General features: G+C 30.7%; 2 protein-coding genes across 5 annotated transcripts; one reads left to right on the top strand and one right to left on the bottom strand.

Moving 5' to 3' along the window:
* Positions 1 to 1,719: 1,719 nt before the first annotated feature.
* LOC105837315 (lysosomal alpha-mannosidase) lies at positions 1,720 to 11,883 on the top strand. 2 transcript variants are annotated; one of them, XM_012681979.3, is made up of 17 exons: positions 1,720 to 1,931; positions 2,178 to 2,280; positions 2,752 to 2,833; positions 3,104 to 3,289; positions 3,648 to 3,853; positions 4,231 to 4,367; positions 5,589 to 5,722; positions 6,417 to 6,630; positions 6,742 to 6,938; positions 7,564 to 7,766; positions 8,051 to 8,250; positions 8,869 to 9,079; positions 9,168 to 9,285; positions 9,586 to 9,862; positions 10,321 to 10,542; positions 10,765 to 10,914; positions 11,055 to 11,883. In XM_012681979.3, the coding sequence occupies exons 1-17, from the start codon at positions 1,803 to 1,805 to the stop codon at positions 11,286 to 11,288; spliced, it is 3,003 nt and encodes a 1,000-aa protein (XP_012537433.1). In that variant the 5' UTR covers positions 1,720 to 1,802; the 3' UTR covers positions 11,289 to 11,883. The 2 variants fall into 2 exon arrangements, with proteins under 2 accessions (XP_012537433.1, XP_012537432.1); XM_012681978.3 differs by lacking the exon at positions 5,589 to 5,722 and adding an exon at positions 5,240 to 5,373 and having other exon boundaries at positions 1,721 to 1,931.
* A 210-nt stretch (positions 11,884 to 12,093) lies between these two features.
* Positions 12,094 to 25,724, bottom strand: LOC105837314 (sialin). 3 transcript variants are annotated; one of them, XM_012681974.3, is made up of 11 exons: positions 25,553 to 25,723; positions 20,364 to 20,755; positions 16,353 to 16,537; positions 16,008 to 16,138; positions 15,815 to 15,920; positions 15,583 to 15,667; positions 15,269 to 15,489; positions 15,020 to 15,166; positions 14,789 to 14,921; positions 14,433 to 14,674; positions 12,094 to 14,122 (listed from the first exon to the last, which is right to left on the bottom strand). In XM_012681974.3, exons 2-11 carry the CDS (start codon positions 20,386 to 20,388, stop codon positions 13,907 to 13,909), a joined length of 1,491 nt encoding a protein of 496 aa, XP_012537428.1. In that variant the 5' UTR covers positions 20,389 to 20,755; positions 25,553 to 25,723; the 3' UTR covers positions 12,094 to 13,906. The 3 variants fall into 3 exon arrangements, with proteins under 3 accessions (XP_012537428.1, XP_012537431.1, XP_012537429.1); XM_012681977.3 differs by having other exon boundaries at positions 13,907 to 14,122; positions 16,353 to 16,562; positions 25,553 to 25,724; XM_012681975.3 differs by lacking the exon at positions 25,553 to 25,723 and adding an exon at positions 25,107 to 25,474 and having other exon boundaries at positions 13,907 to 14,122.
* Between the last annotated feature and the right edge of the window lie 386 nt (positions 25,725 to 26,110).

Here is a 26,110-nt window from a genome sequence, read left to right as displayed (position 1 = left end):
TTTTGTTTGTTTTTTTTTAATTTTTACGTATTTGTAATATAAATATAAAAATTAAAAAAGTTAAAATAATTTTCTATATGTCTTAAATAAATCAATATTTACATTAGCCTAATAATTACAAACATTGCTGTCTTAAAATCTTTTTAGTGACAAACCAACATGGAGAAATGTTGATAAAATATATTTGTTCTAAAAAGTATTCTTTCTCGAGCATCTAATCGTAATAATAATACACAGATGTCGGATAAATTGTAAATATTTACGTTCTACATAACCAGAACCGTCGCTAATCATTCAAGCACCTGTGTGCGAGTTTGAATTTGGCGCCTTATGTCTACAGTCCAATCATGTCAGAATACCAAGCTACAAAACGAGAGTTTCGAAATATATTGATAAAACTTATAAAATTAAAAAATTATTTATAAGTAATAATTAATAGAATTTATAAAATTATTATTTAAAAAATTTGGTATTAAGTTGATGCCCGCTAACGGCGGGTCTGCGCATAACTGTTCAGGCAAGGAGAGGATATCTTCCCTTATACTTTGAAAGAAACATTCAAGAGATACATAGTTAAGAGATAAGTGTACAACTGCGGTAGAACAGATCGAATATAATACGCGAGCAGTTTAGTTCATGCTTTATAACTACTTAGTAAGTTTTAGAATTCAATATTAAATATTATATTTTTATTTAAATATATTTTCATATTTTAACATGTATTTAGTGCAATAGAAGATAATAATTTTTTTGCTTTTTTTTGCCGATTATTTTGGTAAGAAGAATTAATATAGATTGTTATATTAATGTAGATCGTCGCAAATTTTTAAGTTCGTATTTCTTTATATAGATTGAGAAATTTCTCATAAAAACTTTTCAATATATGTTTTTAACGGCTTAAAAAGTAGATATTTAAAGAAGTTATCGACCACTTTAATTTAAGAAATTAAAAATTGTTGGATTTGAAAATAACCTAAAAATTTTAATTCTTATAATATTATAATTTGACTGTTATAATAATGTTATAATGATGTAGAACATGTTTACGTCAATCTTCCTGACAGCTACAAGTGTTGCCATGTTTCTGGTAAGCTATGTAAACAAAAATCGGAAAAAATAAGAAATGTAAAATGTTTTCAGTCTCTCTTAGGCATTCCCAAAATCTATAATAAAACTATTTTAAGTTATAAAATTGTTAATATATTCGACTTTAGTATTGATAACACTAAATATCAAATATATAAAAAATTAAAAAAAATATAATATAATTTTTATTATTTCTGATAAAATCTAAATTTGTGTTTCATTACTTATTGTTTACATAGATGACAAGTAAAACATAGTTTACATATTTTACATTTTATTACATTTGCATAGAGTAAATTATTATACTTATAATTAGATTATACATATATTTATATTTAACTTATAAAAGCTTAACTTATATAAACATGTCAAATCAACCAATAAAATTATATAACATAATTTTTCTAAATATACTCATATTTGTTTTAAAACAATTCAATCTGACAAAAAAAACATATACAATGTTAATAATAGAGTTATTTTTAAAATTTAGTTTTAGAGAGCGCCTATCAGTATTACGCGTTTGTGATAGCTCTTGCTATTGCTCTTACGCCATTGCATTTGTGATCACCATTAGTCTATATCGTCTTTTATCTGTTGCAGAGTAAGTTATCGTACTGCCGCGAGGTCCGTCAACGGTATAAGAACGGGGCAGTAGCTTCAATTATCTCATTAGTTACATACGTTGCGTGTCGGAAGAAGCAACGATCTTCGCTATGTTGCGATACGAATTTCTGCTTCTTCTGCTGTCACTAGCGTTCGCGCAGTTCTTCACCCCTGGCGATGCAGCGCGAATACCACGAACCACGCCAGACGCAACAGCTAGCAAGAAATGTGGCTATGAGGTACGCAAATTAATTACTAATTAAAGTAATTAAAACTACAATACTAATTGCAAATAAGCTTTCAAAGATCTGTGTCAATTTCCAATTTATAAATATGTCTACTTCGCAATAATAAAAATTGCGTTTCCAATATAAATTAATTTATTTTATATTGTACATAAATATATTTTATATTGTACCGTAAAATTTGATAAATAATTCCAAAAAAGACTGGAGTACATTTAGTATATACTTTAATACATTTAGGCATGTCATCCTGTGGATCCAAAAAAACTCAATATTCATATGGTTCCACATACTCATGATGATGTCGGCTGGTTGAAGACTGTGGATCAGTATTACTTTGGAAGTAAGTAAACAATAGTACTATCATTTACGTAAAAAATTAAATAATAAAACTAATAATAAAAGTATGAATGACAAAAATAAAATAATCTTTATCTGTAATAATATGTAATAATATATATTATATGCGTATCTGTTTTGTGCATGTGTGTGTGTGTGTGTGTGTGTGTGTGTGTGTGTGTGTGTGTGTGTGTGTGTGTGTAGTATAGTGTGCTTATATGTATAATATAAAGCAAGTACTTAGAAGCTCTTAAAACATTTTTTAGAGATTCTCTAGAATTATATTCTTATGTAGAATTATATTATTGAATTTTGTGTGACGTTGATTCTGTTCACAAAAAATTGTTTATTTTTCAAAATTTTTTTCTATTTTTATTATTTTATAATTCTTTTATTACTTTTACTTTTTATTAGATTTTCATGTCTATATTTTACTTTTTCCATAATTTTGTAATAAAATATTTTTTTTATTAAGGTCGCTCCGTAATTCAAAAGGCCGGTGTGCAGTATATTATTGACAGTGTCATTAAAGCGTTGTTAGCTGACCCAAGTAGAAGGTAATTTATCTCAATTTACCATCTTTCTGATATAAGAATTGGTACGATAAAAATTCGCATAACACGTTCAAAGTACTTAAACTTATCACAGATAAGTAGATATATAATTTACAGACAATACCATTTAAGCTTTTTAAGAGTTTAACGCTAATATAATTAGATAATCTTGTCAATTCCACTTTTAAAAGACTGTTAAATAATTAATTTAATGTTACTTAAAAGTATTATAATAATATAAATTATATATTTTTTATTCCATTATTTTTGTAGATTTATTTACGTAGAAACTGCTTTCTTCTGGAAATGGTGGCTACGACAAGATGAAAAGGTACGAGCTGACGTCAAAATGCTAATCGACGAAGGGCGATTGGAAATAATCGGAGGAGCTTGGAGTATGAACGATGAAGCTTGTACTCATTATCATTCATTAGTGGATCAATTCACATGGGGATTTAGGTATATATATGTGGTTAACAGGTTCATCAACAAGAAAAGCTTTGAAATCGAGAATAATTGAAATCGCGATTGTGATTAATTCATATTCTTGTCTAAACATATCTGATCCTTCTACGTATATACAATATACGAGTAATTTAAATATGTATATATATATATATATATATATATAGTCTCCAAATAAAAAAACTATATTTTTATATATATAGTTTTATAAAATTATATATATTATCAAACATAGTGCATTAATATAAATTTTAAGTAGTTATTAAAATATATAATTTAAATTTATTTTTAATATATTTGTAGTTTTTATTTAGAACCATAATTTATATGTTGCTGATCTTTCCATCTGCAGGCGACTCAACGATACATTCGGAAGCTGTGCCAGACCACGCATTGGATGGCAAATAGATCCTTTCGGTCACTCAAGAGAACAAGCTTCTTTGTTCGCGCAGATGGGATTTGATGGAATGCTATTTGGACGTATCGATTATCAAGATAAGAGTAAAAGGTTAAAGGACCAAACGATGGAATTCATTTGGAAGAGCAGTCCAAGTTTAGGTAAAAAAGTATCTTTGGTAAAATTATACTAATAATTTTACAAGAAAAATAAGAATAAACTGAAATTAAAGATATGAATTAGAAGAAAGATAAAAATAAAAAGAAAAATTCAATATGTACGTTTATAATATATATTTGTAATAATATATTTGTAATAATTTTCAAATAATTTCTTTTTCTTTCTGGTACTTTCTCGCAATAAAAATCTTTCGCAAAAATTGAAAAACTTAATAAATAATAGCTTTTGTCTTAATGTTTTCATTAAAAAACAAAAAATAAATTCTAAATTATATATTTAAAAGTTAGCTTTTCCGTAGACGAAACAGACATATTGTACTATGGATAAAATTATACAATATATGATATTGTTTTTATAGGCAAACGAGCAAATTTGTTTACGACCGCGATGTACAACACTTACAGTCCACCACCAGGATTTTGCTTCGACGTTTTATGCGCCGATGAGCCAATGGTCGATGATCCCGATAGCCCAGACTATAACATTGACAGAAGGGTATGTAAAATGATAATACCGCGGTGTTATCAACGATAGAGGTCCCTAACGATAAACTAACGATGAACTAACGAGGTCGTCTCAAGTATTAATTTGCAAATAGGGCTTATGCAATGCTTTGTGCCAATTAATTTATTTCTAATTATTATTAACAAGATAATAAAAGTTTTATTAAGAAATAATATATATAAACCCCAAGAGTAATATAAGTATTTAATAGATAATCTCTATCACTTGAAAATTGTCTTCTTAAAACTTAAATAATTAAGAAAAATTTTGCCTACAAAAGATGGTATTTTTGGGTATCTGAAAAACATAATTTTCTCAAAACCTTTTTAATAGCAACTATTTTTTAAATTTGTTTGAAACATCTATCTATATAATCGCAATTATTTATCGCATGTTATACAAAATGGCAATCAACTAAATATAAAGTACAAAATTTTGAATTTTTTACTTTTGCAAACTGCAAGAGAAGCTTTTTATTTAAAAAATATTAGTTCTAACTAGCATTGTCAAATATTTTGCTTTAAGACAGAAGTGAATCGGTTCCAATAATTTTTGAGAAAAGCCCTACACAATGTTAAACAACATAGTTTAAAGATAAATGTATTTAAAGTTTAATCGCGCATTGTTCGATTTGTGAACGTGAAAATAACAACAAATTGTTTAAATTTTATTAAATTGCTTCACTGATTCTTAAGACTGTAAAGGTTGACAAATTGTTAAAACTGGTAAAAATTGTAAAAAAAATTGATTTCTTCGATTCGTCAAACTAGAACATCTCCTTAACGATCAAACTGCTCGAATAGTTTAGGACATATGTGTTCGTGTTGTCCGAGAATCATAATCTACGCGTATTTCTGTACCAGATCGATGATTTTCTGAGATACGCGGTTACGCAAGATAATTATTACCGCACAAATCATATTATATTGACGATGGGAGGAGATTTCACTTATCAGCACGCGGAAATGTACTTCATGAATCTGGACAAGCTGATAAGGTATTAACGCCAAAAGATAAAATTTTATTATTCTCGCTTCTATCGAAAAATATGTCCGACGCTTACGAGCTCGCAAAGCGATATTGTTGCTTCGCAAAGGACGACATCGCTAGTAGGCAGAAAGGGATGAAGGGCAAAAGTGGTTTTCACGACATCGCGTACGATGAAATGCCGTCTTCGTGTCATGGTAAGTAAAAATTATGCGCGATTGGCAGGTGGAGCTGTTCTTGACGTATGCGAAGGGTCAAGCACGGGCCTACAGAACTAATCACATTATTCTCACCATGGGGGATGATTTTCACTATCAACACTCTGAAATGGTATTCGGTAATTTAGACAAGTTGATCAGGTAAGTCACCACTAACTTTAAGAAATTCTTTGCTAAATTTTTTATTTATTTGACATTTTTATCGAATTTCAATTTTATTTGGATTGAATATGTTTTTTATTTAGAATTTAAATTAAACACATTTATTATATCATGATATGAGAAAAATGAAAAAATATTAAAATATTTTATTTTTTATAAAAATTAAACTTTAATGTTTGAAAAGAAAGAGTATCAAATAAAAACAAAATAGAATGATATCTTTGTGCAAAAGAAAAAATTAACATTTTTTAAATAATAGTATTTAGATTTATTAAATAATAAATAAATAATAAATTTTAGAAAATATAAAAGTTTAAAGAAATTAAAAATATATAGTATAATAATATTTTACGATTATTATTTCAATTTTTAATATTTTATAATAATTTATAAGAGAGTTAATAATTAAAGCTAATAATAATTAAAGATAATAATCATTTAAATATAAAAAATAACTATAAATAATATTAAAATGCATAGAAAATGCAGAAATTTTTTATTTGAAAAAATAATTGTGTAACAGATAAGAGAGAAAGAGAGTGAGAGAGAGAGGGGGGGAGAGGGAGAAGATACAAAAAATCTCTTTTCGTAATCTCTTTTTTTATTAATGTTAATGTTGTCTCATAAATATCAATATAAATTGACACTAAAATTTGTTTTATAATTTTTTTAGATATACAAATAAGCGCAATGGTTCTGCAGTAAATGTAATTTACTCGACACCTTCGTGCTATTTGAAGGCCTTGAATGACTTGAAGCTTCAATGGCCTGCCAAAAGCGATGATTTCTTCCCGTACGCGAGCGATCCTCATTCTTACTGGACTGGCTACTTTTCGTCGAGACCAACTGTGAAATATTTTGAGCGCGAAGGAAACAACTTGCTACAGGTAAATGATAAAAAGAAATAACAAGATGTTAAAAAATAACTTAATTCACTTAAGTTATAATCTATCTAACTGCGATTCATATTTTCAAGGCATAATAAATATTGTTTCTAGGCAAGCAAACAACTCGTTGCAATGACAAACTTAAAGAATTACGACAAGCCCTTAGAACACTTCCGCGAAGCAATGGGAGTAATGCAGCATCACGATGCCGTTACTGGCACAGAGAAACAATTAGTCGCAGACGATTATTCTCGTATATTGTACGAGAGTATGGAACACGCCGAAGAAATAATTTCGAAAGCCATAGGGTAAGTTCTCTAAAACTTACCTTAATTTTAATTTAACGTATTTTCTCTTTAAGAAACTTAATTTTGATTTTAATTTTTAGTAATATATGTAGAGCCAAATAAGTCAAACAAGACAGTGCTCACAATAATGATGTATTTTTCATAAATATAATCGAAATTCAAACGTTTTGACCCCGCATCGGGTTTTATTGAATGAAATCTCTTTCAATTTATCTTACAAACAATAACGGTTGACTTCTTATGGATTTCTATCTATTTGACTGACATAGATTAATTATCGTTACTACTTGGACGTAGCATAAGTTAAAAGCGATTCATTAAAAATGACTTAAAATGGAGTCAAACACTTGAATTTCAGTTATATTATATTATTGTATTATTATTTATCCAATTATATTATGTGAAAAATACTGTACATTAACATTTAAACCTATTATTGTTTGCAAGAGTATTGAGAATATTGTTTGCATATTTTAAGTTGTAAATTGTTGAGCCATTTGATTAGTTTTTTATATCGAAATATGAATGTAGACAAATTATATGCTTCCATATACAAATGTACAAATCTACTATAGTATTTTATAAAATTTAAAAAGAAATTTTTTTGCTAATGTTTGTGAAACAGAAAATGGTCAGGAATGACAAATAGTACAGCAGCGTCCTTTAAGGTCTTCACGTGTTTGGAATTAAACATCAGTTCATGTGCATTTTCCGAGAAAAATGATATGTTTATGGTTGTAGTATACAATCCTTTAAGCAGACCTGTTTCTACTCACATCCGCGTTCCCATTCAAGGAAATTCTTATACTGTTCGATCACTGATTGACGGTATGTATATGTTCTAGAATATATTGGAATATAAAATAATAAAAACGTTTAGATTTAAAAAATTATAAGCGTTTTTATATTATAGTTATATATTTATATGTATTTATATGTGAATTATACTAATACTAGCAATATGTTGTCTTGCATTAATTAAATTTGTTATATCATGAGGTTCAAAAATATGTATAGAACATTTTAATTACGTGCATTATTTAATATTAAATTATAATAATTTTATACGAAAAAAATTTTACAATATATAATACTTTTGTGGGATTAAACAGGAGTATATCCAGACGTGCAGATAGTACCAGTCCCCGAAGCAGTTCAAAAAGTTCCAGGAAGAAAGAGCAACGCGAAAAATGAGGTCGTTTTCCGTACTTCAGTCATTCCTTCTCTTGGTACATTGGCTTATGCCGTTGCCAAAAAGACAGAGGAAGATGTAGTTGAACAACCTGAACCACCCAATTTCATAAGCAATGAGGTAAATAGAGCTATAAATATATCACGTGTAAATATATCATTAGAAGCTAAAATATGATTATAAATATAACTATATTAAAAAAATTATTAAAACTATAAATAGTATATTATCTAACAAGATTATACCCGTGTTGTATACTGTATTTTTTGTTATTTGTGCGTTGATGTGTGGTCTCTTGAGTGTCTTGAGTTCTTGCAAATTGACAGGTCAAGGTTATTAGATTTATCGCGAAAGCGACAAAGCGTATGTAAGTGTTGGGTAATGTCTGTGATAGTTGTCATATGCGTGTCGCGAAATGACGCGCCTGTGTGTGCTGAAATGTGGCTAAAATAATTAAATGTACTGAAAAAGTCATGCTGAAAAGTTGCTCGTCACGATTCAGCTCATCTATTGGAGGACGAAAACTGTACAAGAATGTTAAAATCCGTGACTTTATCTAGAGAAATGATATGAAAGGGACCACTTTCGACGCACACGTAAAAATAATAAAAAATAATTTATTTATTACGACAGCCTAACAATTTTTCTTTATAATGTTCCGAAATTATTATTACAAAAATAAAATAAGTATTAATCAAGTAATCTCGAAAACAATTAAATCTATTTTATAATTTTTAGCTATACAATATATCTGTTAACATCAATGGTGACTTAGCAATAAACTGGAATAAACAAAACATGAACGTCGTACAATCCTTCCATTATTACATAGGAGCAGAGGGTAATAATGAAGTCTTCGTTAATAGATCATCCGGCGCGTATATCTTCAGACCTAAAGAAACATCAGCCAGAAATTTTGCATATGCCGGATCTTATAAAATATACAAAGGTATTTGTCTTTAGAATAGAAAAATAAAATTGAGCCAATTTTATTTACTAACATATAAATATATTTTGTAAAATTCACTTTTTAATAGGCCCTGTTGTGGAAGAACTTCATCATACAATAAACGAATGGGTTAGTCAAGTAGTTCGAATTTATCCTGAAGAAGAGCACATCGAATTCGATTGGCTTGTTGGACCAATACCTGTCAAGTACTATTAACTGTTATTATTGCAATATTAATTTACAATAATATTGCAAAATTCAATAGAATACAAATCTTTAAAATTTAACTAAAAGTTTCTTTCTTCTTTGTAATATAATAGTATTGTTTTTTTATATACAATGTGTGTGTGTGCAATAATATTAGCATTTAAGTTTAATAATTTAAAATATTTTAGAGTTTTTATTATATATTTATGTTTCATACGTAACATTTCTATACAAATTTTTTATAAAATAATAAATAAAAATTGCAAAGTCTCATGAATAATTATATCGCTTTATTTTAGGGATAAGATTGGCAAAGAGATAGTTACAAGGTATTCAAGCAACCTGGAATCAGACAAAACATTTTACACAGATAGCAATGGAAGAGAAATGTTAAAGCGTGTGAGAGATTATCGGCCAACGTGGGACTTGAAGTTGGAGGAACCAATATCCGGAAATTATTATCCGGTGACCAGTAAAATTGCACTTAAAGATAAAAAGAACCAATTAAAGTTGAATGTCCTTGTCGATCGTTCCCAAGGTGGAACCAGTATGCAGGACGGTGTTATTGAATTGATGGTATTTAAGTTGTTTGATTAATTTTTGCATTATTTTTATTCCCTATCTCTAATAAAATTTAAATTATTAAAAGACATTTACACACACAATTTTATGTACGTGGTAATCATATACATATAATTATTTAAATTTTTAATAATTTATAAAATAATTTAAAATTTCAATAATTTACAATAAGATATTTAAGTCAAGGCTGTAAATCTTTAATATACAAAATTGAAATTTATTTTAAATGTAAGGCTATATTTAAGCTTACTTTAGCAAAGTACAAAACACAAATTCTATAAAAATAAATTTAAAGTTTATACACAGTTTATTTTTTAAATGTAACTTTGTATTTTCATAAAGTAATTACTAGATTTATCTGATCTAGCTTGCGAGATATAAAAAAGACGCGAACACATTGTACTCTCTCTATGAAACATTATATTACATGTAATAAGTAAAATTGTTTCCAGGTTCACCGAAGACTTTTAAAGGACGATGCGTTTGGTGTAGGCGAAGCATTGAATGAAACCGCTTTTGGTGAAGGCTTGGTAGTTAGAGGAACGCATTATCTCTTTGGAGGTAAAGTGAAGGATGTGGATAAATTCGTATTGAAGGAGAAGGAACTAGCCCTTAAACTGGCTTTACACCCGTGGGTCTTAGGTGCCTCCGTTAACTTGAGCAATATAAAAAATGTACGTGTTGTATTAAAAAATTTTGTACGTATAGTACCGATGTCTCTATTTGGATAAAAAAAATACAACATAATTTATAATTAGCGCGTAAAAACTTTAATTTTAAAGATTATTTAGAATTTTTTACTTAAAATAATTCATTAAAATTTGTTATACTGTTATAAATTATTTTGTAAGTAACTGTCGAGGCGTGATCTTTATTAATTATTATTGATATTGTAGATTTCCGGTCTTAGTTATTCATTACCGCCGAATGTACATATTCTTACCTTGGAACCGTGGAAAGATGACACAATTCTGTTGAGATTGGAGCATCTCTTTGAAGTCGGTGAAGCGCAGGAGATGTCTCAACCAGTAGAAGTTAATATTCAGGTGATTTTTTATTATTATAAATAAATCTTCAATTATCTTTTGCAATATTTTTAGTGCGAACAAAAATTTTACATTAACAGTTAATTAGAAGTTGCTTAATAAAAAAAAACTAATACAATTCTTTTATTTTATTTCAACAGAATCTGTTCTCGACGTTTTCAATTGAATCAATCAAAGAGACCACATTAGGCGCTAATCAGCTATTAAGTGAAAATAAACCTATGAAATGGGAACTAGAGACAAATGATGTTATGCAGGATGCAGGAGAAAGCGAAAGACAAATCGTAGAGATTAAAGACAATGTAATCAATGTTCTCTTGAAACCAATGGAAATACGGACGTTTATCCTCAAAGTTAAGCGAAGAACTCTTTAATCTTTCAACCAAGACATTTAATTTTTACAAGAATACCTGTTTTTATAAAAAATATAGTTACTTCATTTTTCTAAATTTTGCTATACATGTTACTACGTATGATTAAATATAAATGTATAATGCAATGCTACAATATAAAATTGCATTATTTTGTATTCTTTCTAAAAAATAAAGACTGATTAAACTGATTAAAGTTGCTGAAATATATACTAAAAAGAATAAAAAACCATTTAATGTGACATTTAATCAATTTAATTGAAGTTGTAACCCCCCAAAACGATTCAAATTTCACAAAATTTCAAAAAATCCTTTAAAAAAATTTTAATGTACAAAATGATTTAATATATAATAGTATAAAATAATATAAAATAGATTAAAGTTTATTAATGTTATCATTCTATGATATCGTGTTTTACATTGACATGATAAAATGTAAATGTTTGATCATTACAACTTACAAAAGTATAATTATTAAAATATTTTTAGATGTTTAAGGAGCATAAAAAATTGTCGTTTGTACAGCCTAAACAACTTTACATATTAATACAGTAAACACTAAAATGACAAATGTTAAAATATATGTCAATAAGATTGATTTACGTCGAATATATTTAATAGAATATATTTAAGATTTAAAATTTTATCTTCTTAAAAAGTAGAAAAGGAAGTGCATAAGTAGAAGAAATAGAAAGTTTTAAATGTAAGAAATGTTACGTACATAAGTATACAATGCGAGGTTTAAACAAAGATACGCCACTGTAGATTAAAAAAAAAGCAAGCTTACATAATTAATAAATTTGACCACTTGTAGATACATGATTTTCTTTATTACATATGAAATAAAATCGCACAAAATATATTCTATTATTTCTTACATGTGTAAATCTGCTACAATTTACTATGTGAAATTACAATTCACAAATGCTGTCATTTATTAATTATAAAAACATATAAAGAAGAAAACATAAAAAACGTAATGATTTTGAGAAGATGTATTATATAATGTATAAATAAAAAGTATGTATCTCTGTATACAACTTAACAATCAATAATAATATAATGCACATTTGTTACGTGCGTTAGGATTTACTTGTTTTAAAACAGCGCGAGTTGCAATCTTTATATATCATTTTTTACAATTGACTTACGCAACAAATATTATTGCTAAATACTTGCTTCACACAGATTTTAACTTAATTCGTAGTAACGTTAAATTGACAGCACAATAAATATTCGCATCGAAATGGTTCAATTTAAAAAATAATTGTTTTTTAAATGTAGGAACAACACATTTAGTATTTCTTATTTCCCTATGGTTTTGAACGTTTACAATTTTTAACGTACAATTTCTAATGTACGAGTAACACTTCTCACGATCTACAAACGTGATGCATTTCTTCTCCGCTTATTCACGAGCGCAATGTCTTTCTCTGGATACAAGGAATTCTATCGTGACATTGTCGCTCCCCTGCCTTCCCCCTCCCTCCTCTCTCTCTCTCTGTTTTCTTTCATAAACACATTTTATAAATGAAAACTAGAATATGAGTTGCTTTTATTACTACAACTACACATTTGTACACATTTGAGCGCTCGTAAACGACGGGAAGAATATATAAAGATTTCTTGTTATACATAACCAATAGAGTTCAAGTAATTATTACGTAAAGAGCGATTTCGCATATTCAATGAATTTCGTATTTATGTGTTCTTTGAAGCAGTACATGACCCGTAGTCTCAAAAAATCGAGACCATTTAAACGGTGATAAAACTGTTGTGCGTAAATTAAATTGCCAATATTTATCACAGTTACGAAATCGTCTTGCAAAGAATTTAACGTATAACAAGAAACATATATATTGATCTAATGTACCTAGTGTAACGTATTTATAATATCGAGTAACCTCGACCAATTATTGGTCCGAAGACAGTGCCAAGGTTCCTCAACCTAGTATTAGATATATCGACAATTTCGTCGAGTGTTCAATGAGAGCAACATACGTGTACTTTGGCACGAAATAAAAAATGCACTACAGAGTATTCTTACATTTCGATACATTACATTGTTTGAATACCACGTCTACAATCCCTCGTGGATATTCGATGATCACGACCGTGACACTTTCAAATATACAAATGACCATAGCGTAATATCAGATACGTATAAATACTTAAGCATTCGAGACGACACAGGCGCTTGAAAGTTATGAAAAGTATATAAAACCTAAGTTTTAAATCCCACAGTCTTATATTATAGTAATAGTAAAAAAAGAAAGTGAAAAAACTTTGCGTTTAAAAATCGGATCAAGACAAAAGATACCATGATATTCTAGCAACGTGTATCTGTAACTGGAGCATGAATATTCCGAATGTATTATAATATTTAATATTCTATGTCGAATATTCTGTACATTATTTCCATTCTCCCGTTACTTATAATCTAATGATTACCGTTTCTACGCATTAACAATTAAAAGCTGTACAAACATTAGTCTGTATAATGTATGACATTCTAATAGAGGTTTTTGCAATTTCAGATGCACTCTCTTCCCGACATTGAACTAATTAATTTTTGTACAGACATGGATTTTTTTCTTTATTTTATTTCATTTTCTAACTCATTAGAGCCGTTCATTTTCCTCAGCTTCTGTATCAGCCCCATCTCTTGTCGTTTCGTTTATCTGCTTCTCCTCGTCGGAAACAGTAGGCACTTTACTATGAGTCGTATCGTTCCACGGCTGAATTTCAGCAGATCCAAATAACCAAAAGAGAACCGTTGCCGATATAAACACTACTGCCGATATCCAAAACATTATACGCCATTCTTCTACACCGTTCTATAATAAAATATAATATAATATGTTAATAAAGAGACCAATATAATGTATAAAATAATAATAAAAAAATATATTTTACAGATATATAAATAAAAAATAATATAAAAAATATCTCACTTATACATGTAAAGTAGTAAAATAAACATAAAATAGGCATAAAAATAGAAAGAGTGTATTGAGTATATAAAATTATTCTATATATACTTTTATCAAATAATTCAAATTTTAAATAATTTTCAAATAATTTTAAGAGATTAGAAAATTTCTTCATATTTTAAATATAATTTTAAAGAAAAGAAATTTAATGTACCCTTTCATTGGTTAAAGCGCCAATAATGGGTGGAATGATAAATCCGGGGAAACTGCCAAATGTATTCATAATTCCATATAAAGAACCAGCATAATTCGGAGCCAGATCTTGATGATTCTGTAAGCTGGTCTGACAGGCGGCTCCATTAAAGGCTAACGCCAATATTAACATTATTATCGCAGTTGTGGCATCACAACCCACGTATGTCATTACTACCAGACAAGCTGCAGGTCCCAAGTGAGCTGTTAACAGTCGTATTTATCAGTTAGATAACAAATTCCCATGTACAGACATTTTAATGACACAATTCCGAAGTTACGACAGAGTCGTAACGATAGAGCAAACAAATTACTTACAGAACAGCATAAATATCTTCCTCATCAAGCTTAAGGTTAAGAAATTCTTCCTTCGTACATAATCGCCCGCTGCTGCAAATAACACTCCAGCACCGAGTCTAGCTATGTAAGGTAAACCAGTTATTGCGCCACCCTACAAAATATTAGAAATGTCTTTAGTAACAATAACAAGATAAAAATGATATAGTAATCAGAATATTCTTCGTAAAACAAAAACGAAAAGAACAATACCGATTTCATATTGAAACCAAGGACTTCCAACGTATACTTGGGTCCGTTTGTAGAGATGAAATAAATACCCCACATGTTTGCAAAGTGAGCCCATAATAGTACTAGGAATGGTAAAGATGTAGCGACCGCTTTTACTGGTAGCTGAACCTATATAAAAGATATAAAACATCAATTTATTTTAAATTTAAAATTATTCCGTACTTTTAGTTTTTCATTAATAATTTATTTAACAAAAAATATATTTTGTACCTTTTGTTTCGAGACAGTAGTACCTATTTGCTCCTTTATATATGCTTTTTCCTTTTCCGTGATATTAGGATGCAAATCCGGTGTATCATATATTAGAAATACCCACAAAGCATAAAAAACTAACATAATTCCGCTTGTAACGTAAAATGCAGCGTTCCACCCGTAAGCACTGATTACCGCACCACATAAAGCAAATGTTACTACAGTTCCAAATGGACCACCTTAAAAAAAAAAAACCAGAGTTACGTTAATATACACATAATTCTTTTAAAGAAAAGCTTCTAAAGTTAGAGAAATGAATAAAAGAATCAAACCTTGCATAGTCCACACAAACATGCCTTTCTCACCAGGAGGCACCCATCTGGCAATCATCGCGTGGAGAGCGGGATAAACAGCGCCCTAAATTAATATATTATACTGAAATCTTGTACAATTGACTTAAAACTTTATGTAATTTACATTATGTTACTGAACAATAATTTCAAACAATCTCATAATACACTTAAAAAAGATATATAAATTGTATAGAATGATTCAATGACTTACTCCGAAAAATCCCATTACAAAACGAAGTGCGAAGACAAAACCATAATGGACGCTAGCAGCCCAAGGCATCAAAAGATTTAATACTGCGGGTATTAAAGTGGCGAATCTATGTCACAAAGATAAAAAAAATAAGTACAATAAAAACAAATAAACAGATGATTAACAGTAATCAATTTATTTCGATTATACTTACGCTACTACTTTAGAGCCTCCGTACTTCTCAGCTAAGAGTCCAGCTGGTACGCTAGCTGGTAGAACACCGTAAAAGTACCCTGATAGTAATAGCCCTTGAATATGTTGATTCCATTCATAACGCTCCCCAAACTAAAATATAAAAAAAATAGATTTATAGTATTTTTAATTATAAATCATTATAGTTATAATTCTACATAAAGAAATACATATCTGCTAACAATGCTCGTAATGCTTGTATTATATTTTATAATATACAAGTAATATTCGCAATATTTTTATTAATAATTGCGTTGGATTGTGACGATACATTCAAACCGCAAATTTGATAAACACGCAAACTTACATCTTTGAGTACGACGGTTTTATTGCTTTTCATATCCGCAGCGCACGCTGGCCCAACGCCACCGTCTTTGCTTGTAGTGTTTACCATGGCGACAATAGTTATGGATAAATTGGTACGAATGACGTAGGAGAACATGCAAGCCAGGAACATCATCGCCCCCAGGATGCCTCTCCGAGGAATCTTCTCTGTAACACACATGAATACCTGTTGCTGTAAAGAATAAGTAATATAAGATAAGCTATTATATCAATTTGCTAAATATATGATATATTTCTCATATAATAAATAATAATTTATTAACAATTTATGTGGTATGATATAAGCAATTATTTATACTTAAAAAGAAAAATTTTCTTTTAATATAATTTAAATAAATTATGACATTTTCAAAATGTAAGTTATTACTGCATTATTTTAATTATTACTGTTGTCATTCAATCTTTTGCAATATTTATTAATACTATTTTTTTAATTAAAGTATTCGTATATATACATAGTATGTAGTAGTCGATCATCGTAATGCACGAGACATTTCTGTCCGCCTCGTTACAACGTGAAGTCCAGAACGACCTTTGAATCGGCACATAATATCTAATAATCGTAAATCAAGAATGATATATCTTCGATATATCTTGTGTTTTATTAAATACATGATACAATAAAAAAAAGTGCATCTGCAATTGTTTGCCTTCCTGCGATATATCATGGTAGATATTAAAGAACAGAAACTCCAAATAAAATAAAATAAAATAAATTAATGTTGTATATTAATAATTTTACTATTACTATGTTATTATATTTTTATTTTTAAATTGTTTACAAATTTATTAACACATAATTTAACATAAAGTACCTCACAAAACACATGATTGATAGTATGCTGTATCAAATTGCACAATTAATTATCCAAATGTGCTTAGGATGCAGCTCATAGACAACCCTGACCATATTTCAAGAGAATCCCGTTCAAGGAAAAGCATTAATGCAGATTACAAACTTTAGAAGGTTACGGCATACTACGTGCTCGATCGAGCTGTTTTACTTCTTTCTCGTATTAATCACGACAGTACGTATTAGTCTTATTGAATTGCTGATAATTGCAGAGCATGATGAGCGGGAATCAAATCGATAACGCACAAATGACTGGCTAGTATTATTACATAGACATTTTTTCATCTTTTCCATATCATGCGATGCGATATTTTCGTTTCTAAATCAACGCCTGTTATTGAAAGAGTAAACTAAGTTGATTTGACATTTTCGTATTTTGGATATGACAATATATCTTTCTGACATATAAATATTAATAAATTATTTGCAGACCAACCATTATCAAGCTTAATAAAAAAGCATAATTTATCACAAATTTCTAATCACACGTACAAGTAGCAGATAAATTAAATTTTTTAATTATTATTTAAAAAATTAAAATTATTTAAAAATTATTAAAAATAATATTTAATTATAAAATTAATTAAAGATTCTTTTATTACCACAAGATACAATTTACAATTATCTTTTTTATTTCAATGATAAATAAGATTATAAAAATGTTATCTTTCAATCTTTGATTTAATTAAAACAATTATTAGTTTGCAATTAAAAATTTTATTTTATTTATGATCAATTCTTGTCGTATTACGTGATCCTTGAATAATTCAATGCGATTACTGTTGCGATATTGCTATTTTTTCATATCGTTTCCTATTGTACATTTTCCGTATGTTTGAACAAGTACGCGTATGTTCAAAGGTCAGAAAACGACGCACATTTAATGATCGACAAAAATAATCCGACGTTGTTGTTTATCGTTACGAACTGTAAAATGATATGTACAAACACACTCGCAATCTATGATTTAAATTGTATCAAGTTGTATTTATAAAAAAAGCAAACATGCAATATCATTATGCAAAATGACAAAGCAAGCACTATTTTACATCACCGCACTTAGAGTTGCATAATACTGAATTGCATAATTTTTTGCTGTATATGATAAATAAATAAATCGTAATATTATATTTATAACACTAATGCTAATATTAACACTGACACACGTACACATTTTTTTTCTTTCTTTCTGTTTCATTCATTCACGCACAGATTTTATATACAATATTATATTTACGTTCAGATGGCAAAATTTATGATATAGTTCCAAGTAATTTCTTATGCGAAACGCAAGTCATTCAACCTCATTAATATACTATTCGTACAGCTATAATATATAGGGTGTTCAAAATCTATTGTGACAATTGTTTTATTAATAAAAAAATCTATTAAATCAACTTTTCAAAGTATTCTAACAAAAAGTTAAAATCTTCTAACTTCAGATAAAAATCGTGATAATATTTAATTGTAAAATTAATTAAAGATTCTTTTATTATCATAAGATACAATTTACAATTATCTTATTTCAATGAAAAATAAGATTATAAAAGTAATATTCTTGATTTAATTAAAACAATGATAAGTTTGCAGTTAGAAATTTTATTTTTTATAAATAAAAATGTTTATTAATAATTAAAGCTTACATTGTTAAAATATTTAATGTAAAAAAAAAGCGATCGTAAAATTACTCTGTTGCTACAGTAAAAACAAATTTAATTCACAGGTATTTTAATTTAAATGTTAAAAATCATAAATGATAACTTTTTATAAAAGTATCTCCAAATAAATAATTGACTCTTTACAAATTCATTAAGTAGACAATTTTTTAGAAAAGAAATCACTATTAAGATAAAAAATTTAGATCTGTGTTTCTGGCGCACTCTGTATATATCAATCGACTTTGATAAATCGTGCGTACTATAAATGTTGTGATTCGTATTACATAAATTTTTTTTTTAAGAACGGAAAATGATGCCAGCGTGGGATGACCGTGAACGAGCCCATTCCATATGTCTATTTCTGCGAAGTGAAACCAAGGCGAACTGAAACTAGCAGCTCGAGTTACGGATACTTTGTACGAAATTGAAGAGACAGAAGCGCTTGGATGAAGCACGCTGTCGGAAAAACACCAATGTATTATGTGTGACGTGAGCGCATTCGCATAATGCGATGCTCAATGTTTGCTAATTTGAATTTCCGTTTTGGATCGAAACGACACGCCGCCGAGTCGTGTGTATCGTTCGATATTGCGTACGCTGATTATCACTCCCTAAGATTTTTGCACGAATGTGTCGAATGCCGACACTGGCGATTATGTAATGCTTATCATTTTCAATGATGCTTATCGCTTCCGAAATTTTGTAACCAACAGAATAGTGCAGATCTGTATATTGTTTGTATGCGATATTTATGAAAATTAATTCGTTCAACTTTCTCCAAGGAATAATGAGGAAAGGACGATTTTTCCTCTCTTCAGAAACAACCTTTGTCCTAAAACATTTGCACGAGGAAGAGCACGCTTGTATTACAAGAAAATAATGAAAAGTTGAAGTTCCTACGTGTCACTGCAATTTTGATATACGACCAAGTCATTTATGCTCATTATTCATATTCTATATTTAACTGGGCAAAAACGTATATGCGGCTTTGGAATTTGTTTACCGAAGTCCGAGGGATACCAGCCAATATATCGACGAAGACATTGAGCACAGGTGATCTATCGACATTTATCAGCGAAAAATTGAAACCGGTACAGTTCAGAGATATATACATATATTCTGAATATTATAGATATCAGACACATGTTCCCTGATATTTTAGACAAGAATGTCAAGGCAAAAATAATCTCTAATCTAAATACGAAAGTAGGATTACGACTTTAATATTCGAAGGTACATTTACATTTACAGCACCGCACATGACATCTACGAAAACATTACGTCAATTTCAAAAGAAATTTAATTTTTACTGGCAGAAAATAATAGATTAGTGCATATTTAAAGAGCAGCAGTAAAAGTCGGTGAAACTAGAAATAGTGAGGCGAGACGCAGAAAGTAAGGCAGTGGGTCGATTCACAAATCGTGCAGTTAGCGATCCATTAATCGGCCAGTAAGTACTTACCGTTGAACTTCCGGAAGAGAGCCATTTTCGCCGTGTGTTATCGGCGCGTGAATGGGACGCGGGATGCCGTCGAAAATGAAGAAAGGTGGAAAAGAAGTGGGATTTTCACACACGTTCGGATCCTTCAGCGTTGCCAAGCGCGGATTCTCATCGATCGCCGGTCGACTTCGACCGCAACTGAGGCCGGCTCTCGCTTCTTCCCGCTTTTCGGTGTTCAATCGATTCACGGCTGCCGGCCGCGTTGCGTCATGTCGTCCCGCGGGTTTCAAAGTCTGCAATGAACGGCGACGACGCGATGACGTTCCTTCACCTTCGCCACCTACGCGTTGACGCGCGCTCCCTCGGCGTTCCCTACGTCCACCTGGATATGGTCCTCTCGGTCACGAGGATCTCTGAAAGACACGCGGCATCTGCCGTTACGCTCGCGGCACGTACACACCGGCCCGCGGTTTCTATATTTAAATCGCGATATGGGAGAGCCGTTCGGACTTGCGCAATATTGTGTCGCGTGACCACGTGTTAGACCGAGGGAGAGGGTGACAGTGCGAACTGTAAACTAAAGTAGCCGCGAATTCGAACATATAGAATTGATTATACCGAGGAAAAAAAAATATTTACGAGTACAATTGCGTAGTAAAATAATTGTAAAGACAAATATACATTCTCTTTGACGAGAATTGTGTTTGTAGAAAAACATTTTCGAAAATTAATTTATTCGTTTTTGTTTACATCTAATAAATTAATTTTTTTTAAATGTGTTTTTATTTCTCGTTTATTTATTAATCGTATTGCTGATGAATCATGCAAAAAATAAATTTGCAACTTAAGAAATTTATTGATGGTTTTTTTATTAATAAAAGATAAATAAATGTATGGAATCCATGTAATTAAGTTACGTAAGATGTTTCAGTGCTTTACTCAAGAGGACGAATTGATCCATGAGAATCAAAGTCCCAAAGCTAATAAAGTTAAATTGAAAATATTTGTCTGGAATCATGTTTGAAAAAAAAAAAAATAAAAAATAATAAAAAACAACAATAATTAAAAAATGTTTCCCCAATAATAAAATTTTCATATAAAAACATATATATATTCTTACTCTCCATATTCTTTCACAATAATAAGATTGATCAACGTTTTGATTTTTCAATAATTTCGTAAAATTCCTATAGAATCGGAAGTTTCCGTATTGACATCTATTATAACGTGCCAATCCCATGTTTAATCCGTCAAAACAATAGAATTGCTCGAATTTGCGCAATGCATATAATATATGTGCATGTGATGATTCTACAGGATATACGTGAGAATCGATTGTAGATTTTAAGAAACTGCAAATGCATTTACTAATGAATTTATCTAATTAGTTATAAGTCGAGAAATTCTGAAGGAATACGTTAATAACGAACTGCAGCGAATATACTTGAAACTGTGTGTCACCGTACTTGTTAATTATTGTAGAGAAAATAATGTATCGAAAATTATATATATATATATATAAAATAATCTGAAATACTCGACTGTGGATCGGATTGTTAAATTCTCAAACTTATCGTTCATCTATAAAAAGAATTATAAACAATTCTCTAAATATAAATCATTTAAGATTATAAAGCATTGGAAATAATTTTTGTTAAATCATGTAATTTTAACAATCAAATATTTGAAAAACCATTAATATCAATATAACTATTAATAGATATTATCATTTCAAAGAAAAAAGTTATATATTTAATTAATCCTAATTTTTGAAAAATTTAAAGATGTTTATATATACGTATATAAGACCCAATTATAGGTTGGCATATTTGAATATGCGTTTTGTATGTATAACGTACGTTAATATATATGTTATTGTACGTTTAATATTGTAAATATAATTTACTGTATAATTTTTCAAAAAATTATTAAAGAGAAAGAAAACTTCTTAAGGATAATTTTTTGCTTTATTTCTTAGATGTAAAATAAATTTCTTGCAAAATTATTAATACACGTGTGTCAAATTTGTAAAATTAAAACATTTGATTTTACAAATTTGATTCTAATTAGGACCGTCATTCCACTATTACAGTTTGTTCACGTGCGCGTGACGTAAATTGTAAAAAAAATTATTTAATGTTAAAAAAATTTTTAATTTAAATCACAAGAACGAAACGGATGTTTACAATTACTTGTTTGCATTGTGTAATATTGACGATTCAAAAAAAATGCGATAAATTACTCAGATTAGAAACGTTCATCGACCCGCGTCACGAATGCGATATTCTTAAGTCATCTCTCTATTCAGGGTTCTTTCTTGCTCAGTGACACTGCGCTTTCGACACTGGATTTCTATATTTATTTGAATTTTAATCTTTTGTTTGACAATCGCGCATCGTATACATTTATACAAGATAAGAACAACATGAAACCAAGCGAATTGTCTACTCAGCACTGACATGTGACACCGGGATATGAACCCGTCTTTAATTACAACCGTGTAAACACGGTAAGAATAAGAAATATCATTCAGTGACTGGCCACTAGAAAAGAGATAATTATTCATGTAACATACAAGTAATTATTAAAATATTATATTTGCAACACTAGATTATATCTTGCAAAGTTTAATCAATGCGTTATTATAAATTAAAGCAACTGTTTATCCAAAGTATTATTCAATATTCACTTTCCCTATTTTTATTTTGCCCCTAATTTTTTATAATACAATTAAAATGTAAATTGATTAAATTTTATTACATTTAATTTAAGAAGAGGGGAAAAAACGCGTAATTGTAAACTGCGAAAATTAAACTCAAACGTATATTGTTTCAAACTTCTTACAATCGAAGGTAAAATAATATTTCCAGATTCTTCAATTATCGGATGTTTCTAACTAGCCCTTGCCGTTCCCTGCGTCTGGTATTCCTACTATCAATGAGAGAGAGAGCACTTTATTTCGAATTGTCTTAACAGGACGCTTCCGGGTAGAGATTTCGCACTCACAAACATTATTCGACTTGCGAATGTGTGATTCACTTCGATTACGTATCTACGGACGGTTGATAAAATTAATCACAACTCGCTGATTCGATGACACGTTATGACACTCGTTCACACAGCTGTCTACATTGCGGGATATTTTTTGTAGCGAAAGCTGATTATCTCAATCAGGTAAGAAAAGAAGTCGCCAGATAATTTTGCACGATCTCGCAATAAATTTTTAAATTTTCGTCAGAGAGTTAACGTCACGACGCTACGAAAGCCCTTTTTAAGCTCCCGCTCTCACGACGTGAAAAGCAGGTAATTAATCGCGAGCTTATGTAATTTACGGAGCGAGCGTACAATTGCAGGAAGGTGTTACGTCATCAATCGTACGTGTTGCTCGCGTGATAACGATTATCAACGAAATTACGGAGGAAAATGCGAGGATCGAACGACGCATGCAACTCGCGCGCTGAGAAGCTCGACGATAAATTTGCAATCTCATATTTTACAAAAATGTAAATATTAAATTTTGTTGCTGTTCACTTCACTCGTAAAACAGTGCCTTCTTAAAAAAATCAAGATATATCCCAGCAAACACAAAGTTACATGTAACGTGCTTGTTAGTTGTAATTTCTCACTCAATAATATAATTGTAATATAACACACGTGTTACAATTACATTGTTGAATGTAAAATTACAATTAACAGACACGTTACATGTAACTTTTATGGTGGGATACTTTTACCATAAAAAAAATAATTTGTACTCTTAAAAATTATATATAAAAATTATATTGCAATTCATATAACGCAAAATTTGATTACAAAATTTGATTACGTTTGACGACTTTCGCGCTATTCGACGGTTTTGCTCGCGAAATATTTTTTAAGTCTCTTTCCTTCAAAATAAATTATCTCACATCTTAGCGTTGTAAAGCCTCGCATATTAGCAATTTATGTTAAAGCGATCTGATAAATCGTATCGTACAGTGGCTTGTCCTTCGTTACGTCACGCGGGTAAATATGGAAACGGCTATAATTGTAAATTCACATGTCCGACGTGCGGCACCTTCGTCACGGTGTTTACGGACAAAACACATTGATAAGTCGCACCTTCCTTACGATATTCGGCGCTCGCTTTAGTTTGGCAGTGCGTTGTCTTTCTAATTTTGCTCGTCGGTGCGAGGAGGCGAGAGAACGCACGAGGTGCGCACCGTGACAGCTCGAACTCTTCGCGAGCGTCGATTCGCAATAAAAAAACCGGATGTGCCAATGTCAAGCGTAAACATCACGTCACGTCGAAGCGACAGCTTGATTTATCGCCAGTCGCGCCGAGGAAAATCACTTTTTCTTTCATCTATAAATTCCCCGCGATTATTTCCGCGTTACGAAAGCGCTAACTGTTGCCCTGACCTTTCGATCGTCAATTGGTTTTTCAACTTACAAGTTGGCCACTATGTTACGTTCGTTACAGTTAAGCCCATTCTACAATTGCGTAAACGCAGTTGTACAACGTAAAAAATTGTAAAAAAAACTGACCAATCACAAATAATCGTTTCTTTAGCGATCGAAGAATAATCGACTGTGATTGGTTGATTTCTTGGAACCTCGTGTTTACAACTACGTTTACGCAACCCAGCGAGAAATGATAACGAATTCGACATCAATTCGTTGTACTATTTCTCACTGGGAATTGTAGAATCTCGCCTTTACACCGCGTTAACGTCGCGTGAAGCAAAAGTATTTTTATTAGCCAAATTCTTCTCTTCCAATTACCGAGAGAGACACTCCTCCGAAGGGGGACGATCCTAATCGGTTCTAATGCCGGCTGATGAGGAGAAAAGACGCCGCTGCGGTACGTCCGAGGAATTCCTCCGCGTCGCCACGGGCAGTAACGATTGAGCACAATGAGCCTGCTGACGTCGCGGTAATAGGTGGTAAAAGGCTTTCATCGAGCCGGCGGGTCACGGCGTAGACGAACTCTCGAGCCATAGGGCCCCAACCTCGATGTGACGTGACGTGCGGCCGGCTCTCCCTTTCGCACCCCCCCTTCCGTGCGCGTCCGTGGGAAAGATTGCGCGCGAAAACGGTCCTACTAACAACCGGGGATCGATACGTTCAGGAGGTATATACGCGAAGTGGCACGAACGCAGAACGCGCTAGATCGTAGCGAGGAAACACCGCCACGTGTGTGTTTCCGTGACGCGCGGATCTCCGATTACCTGGGAATCCGCGAGCGATGTCACGTCGTCACGGAGGATCTTCGGAGAGTCTCTCTCTCTCTCTCTCTCTCTTTCTCGCTCCCTCTCTTGTCACGATGAATCGCGTTCCACGCGAGAGAGACGGACGGACACTACGGTGCGCAACGAGTAACGCGAACTGTTGGAGCGCGACTGAATTCACTGAATTGATGGGAGTTCAGGCGCGCCCTGCCTCGCAGTCGCTCCCTTTTTTTGCCCACTGAGTATGGCGCGAAACAGAGGCTGGCATCAGGCCACTGAACTTCGTCTTGATATATGTATTATTTGTTGTGGTATAAAAAGCCGCGTGATGTCATTTTAAATTGTATTTTTGTAAATTGCGTACGCACGCAACTTATGTAATATAATTTATGTAATAATCATCACGCATTTTAATATGTGATAATTAATGTTTATAACGTTCAATACAAATGGAAGGGAGCATTGATCGAGTTTTGATGTTTTTTTTTCTATTGACGTGAAAAAAAATACGTTTTACAGTTTATTTTAACAATGCTAAAGAAAATATTATTATAAAAT

This window comes from Monomorium pharaonis, chromosome 2 (assembly GCF_013373865.1).
Source record: "Monomorium pharaonis isolate MP-MQ-018 chromosome 2, ASM1337386v2, whole genome shotgun sequence".
Lineage (NCBI taxonomy): Eukaryota > Metazoa > Arthropoda > Insecta > Hymenoptera > Formicidae > Monomorium > Monomorium pharaonis.
Note: the sequence above shows the minus strand (reverse complement) of the source record. Positions and strands in the feature narration are given on the sequence as shown.